Source organism: Cyphomyrmex costatus, unplaced genomic scaffold (genome assembly GCF_001594065.2).
Source record: "Cyphomyrmex costatus isolate MS0001 unplaced genomic scaffold, Ccosl1.0 scaffold137, whole genome shotgun sequence".
NCBI classification, from domain to species: Eukaryota; Metazoa; Arthropoda; class Insecta; order Hymenoptera; family Formicidae; genus Cyphomyrmex; species Cyphomyrmex costatus.
The window spans coordinates 693,041-704,533 of NW_017275358.1; the positions used below are offsets into that span (position 1 = coordinate 693,041).

The 11,493-nt window shown below is 33.6% G+C and overlaps 1 protein-coding gene across 1 annotated transcript in view; it reads left to right on the forward strand.

The window, feature by feature from the left end:
• LOC108782905 (lachesin) overlaps positions 1-11,493 on the forward strand; it is a 39,306-nt gene that overhangs the window by 22,789 nt on the left and 5,024 nt on the right. Inside the window, exons 4-7 of the mRNA XM_018551302.1 lie at positions 1,436-1,519; positions 6,497-6,620; positions 10,488-10,625; positions 10,743-10,865. Of these exons, the coding sequence (XP_018406804.1) occupies positions 1,436-1,519; positions 6,497-6,620; positions 10,488-10,625; positions 10,743-10,865 (469 nt within the window). The remainder of the gene's footprint in view (positions 1-1,435; positions 1,520-6,496; positions 6,621-10,487; positions 10,626-10,742; positions 10,866-11,493) is intronic.

The window sequence follows — 11,493 nt, forward strand, 5'->3', positions numbered from 1 at the left end:
CTGCGAAGCTCTTTGTTGAGGCGGATTGTTTTACATCTCTGTGCGAGAAAATATGCCGTACATCCGGCACTTTGAAGACTTTAAATGCATCAATCTGGATATTTCTAAACAATAAATTATAAATCGGAAAAATTGTCTCTTTTTTTTCATGAAGTGAAACATTTTTATTCTTCTCCAAAAAATAGCCGTGTTTTCACTCTCTTGGAGTGAGATTTCGCTGCGAGTAATTTAGATAGAAAATTATATTTTCGTGTTTATATAATAAATAAATCATTAATCAAAATATATGATACGCGATATCAAAAAGAATTTTCTTCCTTATATTTAATATAAAAATTCGAACATGTGACTCACGTGTGACTATAACTCACACGCATGATTGTTAGGCTTCGTGGAGGGCAATAATGATTGCGCCGACTGTTAGTTATGATGTTTGGCGCTACCGTGTGTCGTTAATTAACGAAACCCACGACATACACCGGCATCCGTACTGGCAACGGCAGCAGGTTGCACGGCCATAATATGTTACCGGCGTCGAGCTAAAGTATATAGAGCGAGATGCTTGTGAGATTTAGGGACGCTCGCGTTATTCGCTGCCTTATGGCTCTGTACTTTGTAGTCTACTTTAATTTACGAAAGGAGGAAAAAACCGACGAATAAACTGCCTCCGCGAATTGCTTGTTACGTTCAGAATCGTATCTAACAAATTGGTGACATTGCTTTTCCCAAGTGTAGTTATTTAATTAATCTTAAGAAGAGAGAGAGAGAGAGTCTGAGAAATTCGTTTGTTCTCATTAATTTCGCAATTTTATTTCATGTCTATCTGGCGCGAATAAAAATTGGTTATCTCAATACTATTTCCATAGAAGCACTGTGGGCCGCGACAAGGGAAATAAAGCGAGCTATATGTCATTGTTCTGATTCGCTTGTTGCTATCAACGCCGCATATCGGATGAATCACATTTGCGATGTCATGTTATTGTATAATGGGAAAAAATATGCTTCTCGCAACAAAGACCGTATTACGATTTTGCAGGGAATATTCTATATTTTATGTTAGAAATATAATTACTGCCTTGACCGTATACGTCTCATGTTTCCTCTCCTGTCATTATCGTAAATTTCGAATATGCGTTAATTAAAATATGCTGTAATTTGTTGTAAAAAACTTACCATAAAAAGATCGTATAATATTCAGCATAGACAGTTTTATTTGTGTTATTCGGGATTATATGCTCAATTTATAACAAAAATGATGTATTCGTATAATTAAGTATAATTTAAATGCAAATTCTAGACGCAACATTTAATATTAGAAAAGACATAAAAATATACATATGAAATAATGCTATTAATAAGACAAACTTCAGTTTGCTATTATTTACTGAGCTTAAATCGTGCTATTTAAATATTAACGCTGATCTATTTCTTCCAGACAGGTATGCTGTCTATTGTTGTGCCACCCGATTTCGACCCCGAAGCTACGTCAAGTGATATGATGGTGGGTGAAGGCGGCCAGGTAAATATTTTTTTTATTTTAATTATATTCGATTAATTAATTCTTATATTCTTTTAATTATATTCTATTACCTATAATTTTGGTTCTCAATGATTAAAAAAGCTTTTAATTGTGAACAATCTAAGAATTATAACCTTTCTAGTAATATATGAAACATGAATAGTATTTCTTTTACATTGCCGGCTTTTTTTATACGATTTTAAGAATTTTGTTAGATTATCCAAAATAATTTTGTTGGAAACTGGTTAGTACACTATCAAAATTTTTGTAGCATTATATTTATCATTTTTTAATTATCAATATAATTATTTTAGTAATTCAACAAAAAACTATTTTTAAATCTGTATCCAGTAAAATTTTAAATCTTGCAGGAAAATCGTTCTTTCCGTGTAGAATACGACGATTAAATTCCTTTCAATCGAAATTAATTTTCGTCTCAATCCCGACGATTCCATCTGCATGCGAAAATAAATTTGCGAATAAATATGCCAGAGGAAAGATGCGCGACTAGGTCAGGGGGGTCGTTAAATAATTTACTCTACACAGAAGCCGTCATGAATAAACGACGGTTTATAGCTTACAAATGTGCTGATTTACGTGTGTAGTAAATTATCAGACCAACGTTATATTCCGCGTGATTCATGTCGGAGAAATCTATATCGGAAAACGGCAGTACGCCACGAGTGCGCAACGGCTTGTGTCTGAATCTACAAATAACCTGCAACTTCATCGTCATTAATAACGCCTTAATTACGAAATTATTAATAAATCAAATTTATCGAGAAGTTTGTGACGAAATATTGATATCAAATTAAAAGTATCAGCAACTCTGAACATGTTGCCTTTCATCTGTACTAACTGTATATGAATTAGATATCGTATTTATAATAATATGTCGACATTTCAATTAATATAAAAATTAATTACAATGTGTTGCAACGAATTTCATAATGTCATAGCGATTTCGTAACTGCAACTTGCAACACCTGTTGCAAGTGCTATTTCAACATTACATTCATAAAACCAACCCGCAATTATTATTAAATGTCTTTTCATTATTAATAACATTAATTTGAATTTTATTATCTCACGTATTTTCAAACTGAAAAAGGCGCGCTGTTTCGATGATGAAAATCTATTAGTCTTCAACGAAAAGGGAGTATAATCGTGCGTTTCAATATATATGACTTGTAATAGATTTTCAGCCTAATCGCTCGCAAGTAATTCATTTAAACCGACAATTTTTTACGCGTCATTGTGAGAGTGTAATCTGGCACACGCGTGTTATGGTCGGTCTTGACGTTCGCGCCGGATGCTGTAAGTAAGCCATCAGAGAAAATAAGTGACCTGTTGCTCACAATTCATATTCCGTGGCAGTCGCGCAATTTGTGCGAATACCTCATCTCATCCTCGCGTTTTTCCGCGCGCATGGCCGACGGTGTCGCTCGGCTAAAGAATATTGCGCTTCCCTCGGAACGTCTGACAGGATGCTTTTACGAAGACGCGACGGCTCCGCGAAGGACGGCTACCATCATGGACCATTTTAAACTTTGAAATTATACCGCGCATAGCGAGTCCCCCTATTATAAGCTACCGCAGTTGGTATAGTGAAAATTGTACAACTGTCAGTTTGATAAGTTACTTTCTATCTCTTTTGACGAGCTTGTCGGGACACATGTCTAAGTATCACATCGTACTATTTTTGTTATAACAGAATTGTGTGCTGTAATATGTCTGACGGATATCGTTTATATATACTTAGAAATTGCATAATCAAAAGTTTCAGCTTTCCTGAACGGCAAAACTTAATTCTCCGCTCGTTTTTATAAAATATCATTTATGGACATATCAGCATATAGCAGTTATTAGTTTGTATTCATGAAAATATTTTTACACATTGTGTCTTAAAATCATAGAATGTATTTTTAATGATAGATTTTTTTAATCAATTTAAGAGATCAATTTCTGCTTAATAAAAATGTCGAGATAAGAGAATGAAAAAGAAAGGTTTTTCATGTATTAAACTTCAAGTCAAACAGATAACAAAACTACATTCTTCAATTTAACTTTAAGTAGAGTTTATTTTAAGAGAATTTTAATTCGAAGCGTAGCCACAAAAATAAATGATTCAAAAGATTAAAAAGTTGCAGTAAGTGAAAATCTTCCCCGACATTTTCATTAAGACAAATTTACTAAAGAACTCCTGTTATTAAGGACTGATTAGTGATTGTTTTAAAATATTTCATATATAATACATAGACCATTAAGGATGCTGAAAGTGAACCGTTATATCTTTCCTCTTCAGTTTGAAGTCATTTTTCAGATGAGGGTCAGATATATGAGATTTATTAATTTTATTTGAGCCGTTGTATAAATTTATAATATCAGCCTCAACGCATATATCTTATTAAGTGCTTCTATAATATATATAGAAGCAAAGATTATACAGAATATATCGTAGATTTCATACTAAATATATACTGATAGAAATGTTTGGTATGTGTAATCATTTATTTGATTAACATGAACTTTCTTTCTTTTTTATTTAATTGTGTTGCTCTAATGATTATTCTAACAAAATTTTGATTAGAACAATTTTTTTTTCTTCCAACTAAATTTGCTGTTCTAATCACAAGTTTGATTATTCTAATCAAATTTTGCAAACAACACTGTTTCAAATGAAAAGATAACGAACTTTTTGTTAGTCACATAACAAAATAATAGTTAAATGTACCAAACGTTTCTCTTAGAGCTAAAGGTTTTAAACGAAGGTACTCTTACAAGGGAAACCTCGCAGTGTCAAATACTAATTTTATAAAACTTTTTATAATTTTAATCAAACTTTGCATACATACTCTCAACACGATCCAAATAGTCATCCTGTAAATGTATTTAAAGTATTTAATAAACGATTGGAAAAAATATCTCAGCGTGTAAAGTAATTTTGTTTTTAAGAAATTGAATAATGTCTATCTCAAATTACATTCTTAATGTAATAACTTTAATAAAAATGATATCCAACAGTAAATTCAAAGTGATCGATTAAAAAACTGAAGCTTTCATTGATCTGTCGTGTTAGATAAAGTTAATAAAAAATTGAAATTTTAATCTGATTTGTGTCCATTCATTTTCTGACAGTGGAAACCAAATTAATCGAGTTAAATAAATAATTTTCTCAGACCATAACTGTTGCTATTAACTCGTGCATTCGCCAAACTGTCGTAAAACAATGAAAAAGAATTCAAAAAGATCTATGATATACTTGCGGAGTTTTTTTCGCAGTTTATCGTATTTTATTTCCACATAAAATGTCCCACCGCGTTTTCACACTGCACTTAAATAAATATCAATATAAGAGATTTCAACTTTTTAACTTATTTTGTTCTCGAGCAATAAGAGATATCACATATATTAATTTTCTATTATAGGAGGGTCCAGCTTGCCGTTAAGCTGATCCCCCCCTTTTTTTAATTCCCGCTAAACGAGTGAAGCACTAAAATTGGCAATAGAGTACTAAATTAGCACCTAAAAAGCACTAAATTTTTGACCTATTGCGAACTTGATTTTCGATGGTAGGGGATCCCGCTTAACAGACATTTTAGGATATCTATCCTCGGCCTAGTTGCGATCTTGATTTAAAATTAATAGGACTCCCAGACAAAAACGTGAAATTCTCTCTTCACGTAAGCTTCTCCAAACTCTCCCGAGGTAATACTTCCTAAAGAATGGTTAATGTTCTATCGAGAGTGTATGCTTCGAATTATAAATATATCCTTCCGATATGTATGTATTTGCAATCGATACATTCGTTTATTTTTGGAAAATGATATGTTTAATTTCAAAAATTGGGTTGAAACTGATAGATTATGTAAAGTTTATATTTGCATCTCGATAAAATTAGCAAAATTTGAAACTTTATCAGATCGAATACGATTATTACAACATAAATATATTTTACATATACGCATATATTAACAAGTTTGTGCTCACTTTATTCAACTGTTGTTTTTTCAATTTTCTGGAAATGTTTTCAAAATTGTTACAAAGTGTAATTAGAAATTTATAGATTATCAGTAATTATAGTTATTACATAAACCTTAGACACCTATAAATTTCAAGCTCTGAAAAAGCTGTTTGAAGAATTTAAAAGACTCACGTCTTATTTTATGCTTTTTTTAAAGGTAGTTACGCAAATTCATGACATGCAATAACTTACGTTGCACTTTGGGATCGTGCTAACACGATGTTCATCCAAAAATGTCACAGATATTGCAAGCCAGCATACAGCAATGTCAGTGGAACGCAACCAACAAACAGCGTAGTATGCTGCGACACGTGTCGTGTCGTTAATTGTCAACATGCCGTTTATATTTTCCATTGTAGAACACACAGATATTCATTTCGCGTACGTGTTTCGCAACTCGTAACCCGCGTCGCTGCCGTTCATTTCGAGTATCCATAACATTGTAACCGATGAAAATCAGGCCGATATTCATAATTGATGGCTGCAAATGCAGACACACGTTAGAGCGACAAATTATGAAAATCGACTTGATTGATCGCGTCTGACCTCGTTGGGTGAAAAATAGCTACGGATCGTTTGGATTATTAAAAGCTGGCCGGAAGCGAAAATATCGCTAAATTGAAGCTCCGTTAACAAGAATTGGAAGAGGTTCGATAGAATCGGCCTCGCGGAGCAGGTAAAACCGTTAAAAATCGTCCGGCATCCCACCGGATATTTCATGCCTCTCGCGATCGTAGATTCGTTTTCCGCTCGAGTATCCGTACGAACCACCATTGTACCAGACAAGCGTCCTTGCGCGCGCGTACGTGTTTTACATAGAGACGGAGGCGCGCGCGCGTATCCCTCTCTTTCTCCTTTATTCCTCCAAAATATATTTGGATGAAGCACGGCATTAGTGGAGTGCAATAACGAACTCGCTTCTCTTTATAATTCCGGTTTCATAACACGTACAGGTGAAGTTAACGTGCCGGGCGAGAGGCGTACCCGAGCCGCGCGTATCCTGGCGTCGGGAAGACGGCAAGCCCATTATAATTCGGGAGCCATTTGCAGGAAGCGCCCCGAACCAGAAGTCTCACGGTAAGATTTAATATAGATGGGTACACCCGCGCGCGCCGCGCCGAGCCGCGCCGATATAGCGCGGAATATACAATTATGTTTTCCTTAGGCGCGCACATCCCGTTAGTGTTCAGATTCCCTCATTACAAAATGCGGTTCCGGACTTTAAGATGAATTTCGTCCGGTAACCGATTCCGCTGACGTTACGAGCTGATGCCTTCGTCCCGCGGCTTCTGCCAAACGGCCGACCACCGTCGTTCCGCGGATCATTAAACGTAATGTCGAATTCCAGCCGCAGTTATAGGACACGCGCGTTTACCTTCTTTCGGATTCTCGCATAATTTATGTTCGTATTAAAATAGGAGAATCGTTCATTTCAGATACGAAATGACAGTTTGTCGAAAGTTGCTCTTACAAGGGAGTCGTTAGAACTGTTCCTCATCGATTTTAATAAATTTTGGATATGTTGTAAAGCAGCAAGAAATATTAAACCCATATTTTTTATCCGCTTATCTGAAAATTTAGGATCGCACCAACTTCTCGAAGATAATAGATTTCTTTATTTTCGCCATTTTCGGAGAAAAAATAAATAAAAGTACGAAATATCATAAAATTTTTGTATAAAATATTTGTTATATACCTCATAGTTTCGAAGATATTCACTGAAAATGGAAAAATTTGTTATTTTGCGGGATTATTTTGATTCCTCTAAATCTTGAGATAAGTAAATAAAATCTAACATATTTTTAATTTTTACGCTTTAGCCCACCAAAATTGATGAAAGACAATTTCCTTGTTATTCATTTGAAGAGCTTATAATCGATTATTTCTTTTTATTTACTAAAATAAAATATCTTAGTAATTAATAATCAGATTTCAGTAAAGTCGGGTTGCTTGATATATTAAATTTTTTCTAAACTATAATTATTAGACAAATCAAAGGAATTTTAGATGATTGTACGTGTCGAGGAAATCGAAATTTTCGGCAATATGAGATTATGGTATGCGTGTTCCTTGACGAAGACTCTTGAGAGACGGCCGTAGAATAAACGTTGGTCGGAAAACACTACTCGTGAGCCGAGCAAAGCGTCCTGCCTTGCCCTCGACCGTCTCGTCAGTCTCGGCTAAACGACGTATTTAGTATTCACTTCAGCGAAGTGATACTAATAGCAGGCAAATTTCGCTGTACTGTCAACGTGGTCCAAGGGTGCACACCGCGACAACTGGTGTAACATATGCCGAGCGCGAACCTGCACCTCTGAACGACCTGGCTCCGGCGGCTTATTGTCAACACCACAATCGCAGTGATTATCGGACTCCTGTCGGAAAAGTTTGCTTTAGCCTCGTGATTATCACAAGATTTAATTAACATTGGAAATAAATCCTTTACGGATATAATTAACTAAGGTATTGTCAGAACTGTCACCGACTTTAATGGGCTTTGAATAAAATATCATTTGGATAAAAGTAAATTGGATAAAATTAGATCCATATTTTCGTATCTATTTATTTCAAGATTTAATCGAAATACCCTGGGAGTGACAGTAAGTTAAAAAAGCTTTGGCATTTTCGAAAAATATATATATATCATGAGTCATCAAATACCACAAAACTTGCGTGCAAAATTTGTTCATATTTCTTACAGTTTGAGAATAATGAAAATCTGTTGTTCTCGAGGAATTATTCCTTAAATCTTGAGAAAAGCAGATTTAAAAATATATAGATTTAATATTTCTTCTTTTATACTCTACAACATATTCAAATTTTAAATTGATAAGGGATAGTTTCAAAAATTTGTAAGTAATGCAGCAGAAAACCTATAATTAACTTGAAAGATTATTTAAAAAACTTCTTAAAAATGTCTCGAAATATGGCAAAATTAAAAAAAAGTAAATCGTTTGATGTGTCCTATATTACTGAAAATATCATCAACCTTTGTTCTAAATTCTTTAAAGTGAATCTCTCCAAAAGAGAGTAAAATTTTACTCCAAAGAATTTAGAGAGTTGATCTTTGACTTCATTACGATAAATTTTGACTCATACTTTGTCTTGATGAGAAATTAAGATTCTTAGATATCTATTGCTAAAAATAGAATTTGGAAAAGTTAAGTAATTTCTGAGAAATCTTGCAAACGGACGGATTATATCTACACTATAAAATTATAAAGTAATTTCCAATGCTGCATTACTTAATAAGTAAAAAATTTTTAGATTTTTTTACTGTTAATTACATTTCTGAATTTCATAAAAAATCGTTATTATGAATCTTTCACGTCTTTTCAGAACTGTCTATTTCAAACGGAATATTCACTTTTTAATTCTCTCGGTACAAACTCGAGAAATATTTAGAAATTTTTCTTATGCTTGCTTACCGTTCCAAAATATTTTCAAAGAACTAATTTCCAAGCGCGGACAAAGAATAAACTTTTACTTTTAAGATTTGAATGGGGAAACGCGGAGTCGTGCCGTTCGTGGAGTACTTCATAGTATTTCGATTAAGTTCGAAGCGCAAGCAAAACGACATTTACACCGTTTCCACGTAATTAATTCGCGGGGCGAAAAACACACGGGGTGTGTCCCAGGACCTTCGGGAAAATCAATGTTTTTGCGAGCTGAACTGCTGATGTAGCATAACGAGGCCGCAGGTGAGGTGGGTTCCGTCCGTTTGCTTACTATATTTCGCGGTAAGGAACAGGTGCATGTGCAACAAATTGCGCTCGTCTTATCTGCGCGCGCCACTTTGTTGTTTGCATCTGAATACATTCATGAACGTATTTAGAATGGACGATATGTGAAGAGCGGTTATTTAATAAAAATATTTCTTTCGATCAATTTACACCGATGTCAGAGCATGCACGCTTAAACGTAAAATTATTGGATCGAATTACAAATTGTTGGAACTTTTAAAGTCGTAGAAATGTGAGATAAATAGATTTGCAAATATTAACTAAGAATTCGTGTTATAAATACAGCATATGAAATATTCACAAACAAAAATACAACGTACGTTACATGTTTTACAACAAAATATTGGAGAAGCATAATTAACGCGAATATATAATAATATCATTAGCGCATTTGTCGTTTTATTGATTATCGAGCACTGCTTTTGTAACAGGTCGTTCGCTTCGTGTTCTTTTTCCGTCTGTCTACATGTAGTGGTTACCCTTCATTAAATAACAATAGCCAAAGACACCGATTGTCGGCTAAAGTTTCTACTAATTAATTACGATATATATAATTAAACTGACAGATTTTCTAAAAAAAATAGTTTGGCTAAAGTAAGAAAGGATATTTACTATCAATTTTGTGCTAATTATTATTATTTATATAGTTATATTATAAAAGTAGTTTAATAATAGTTTTGATTAAAGTTATTATTAAGCTATTTTTTATCGATTGAAAATATATATATTAACACAAAATTAATAATATAAATATTCTTTCTTTCTGTATCTCTATATCCAAACTAATTTTTTCTAAAAAGTATACCAATTTAATAATATTTATGTTTATTAATTAATAAGTAGTTATTTTGTTTTCTATATTGGATACGCGCGCGCACTTGACTGACTTACTAATAATTATTCATTTAATATAATAGCATTGAACTCTATAACATAAATGCGTACCTGATTTATAGGAAGTAACTAATGTATCATATTCATATTAAATTATTAAAGTAAATTAAACTATAGACGTAATTAGTAAAATAAATCAGTATATCGTATTAATTGATCAAATTTACATACATTTCGTGAAAAAGGCAACTTCATATCAGAATAAAGAAATATTACATCGAAGACATAAATTTTGAGGCGCTCTAGCGATCCGCGTCAACCAATCGAACCAAAAGTCGTCAGTTTTATTCAATTTTAATGTCCTCAGTAGCTCATCAGTCTGAATTTCTCGGCGAAGAACTGAAGCTGACGAAGATCTCGAGGAACGAGATGGGAGTTTATTTGTGTATCGCCAGCAACGGGGTTCCGCCCGCGGTCAGCAAACGTATTTATATCAACGTTCATTGTGAGTAATAGTGATTACGGTTCGAGCCATAAGATTGGATGTATCGTGTTTCTTGTGTAGAAGCTAAGCCTTGCTGAGGCAGGAAATGCAACAATATCTCCCGATTTCGATTTACAGTTCCGCCAGTGATTCAGGTACCCAATCAGCTGGTCGGCGCGCCCTTGGGGACCGACGTGGTTCTGGAATGTTTCGTCGAAGCGTCGCCGATGTCGATTAACTATTGGGTCAAGGACCCTAAGGGTGAGATGACACGTGAGATGAGACTTTTATGTTAAAAATAGAGCTTTTGTATCTCATGCATAACATTGTTAATCTGCTGCGTTTTAATACTATACTATAACATTTCAGTGTGATATTCTATTAAATTATTATGTTTTTTCGATCCATAATGTTAATTTCATCAGTGGCAATATTACCCGTTGGAAACATTTTCTATTATTTATCATTTATTGGAAATTTTCCTAATTTAGTTACATTTATCAACTGGCCAATAATTACTCATATAGATTGACATCAAATTTCATAAATAATTAAATAAGGATGACGATAGCCTTTCGATTGTATTTTTTGAGTTGTACACTTTTTCATAAATAATTAGATATTATTCTTCAAAGTTTGTAAATTAAATTAAATTTTGCTGTAATACATTCTAACATTTCATCTTGATCGGTACGTACTTATATATTACTACTTTCGTTATCTATAATTATCAGGGAATGGAAGTAACTCGTTACTTGTAACGAAGTTACAGTTACAAGTTACTTTTTTGGTAACTTTACTGGTAACTGCGTTACTTTCTTTTTTTGGTAACTGTAACGGTAACGAGTTACATTTTTTGGGTAACGGTAACGAAATTTACAGTTACTTT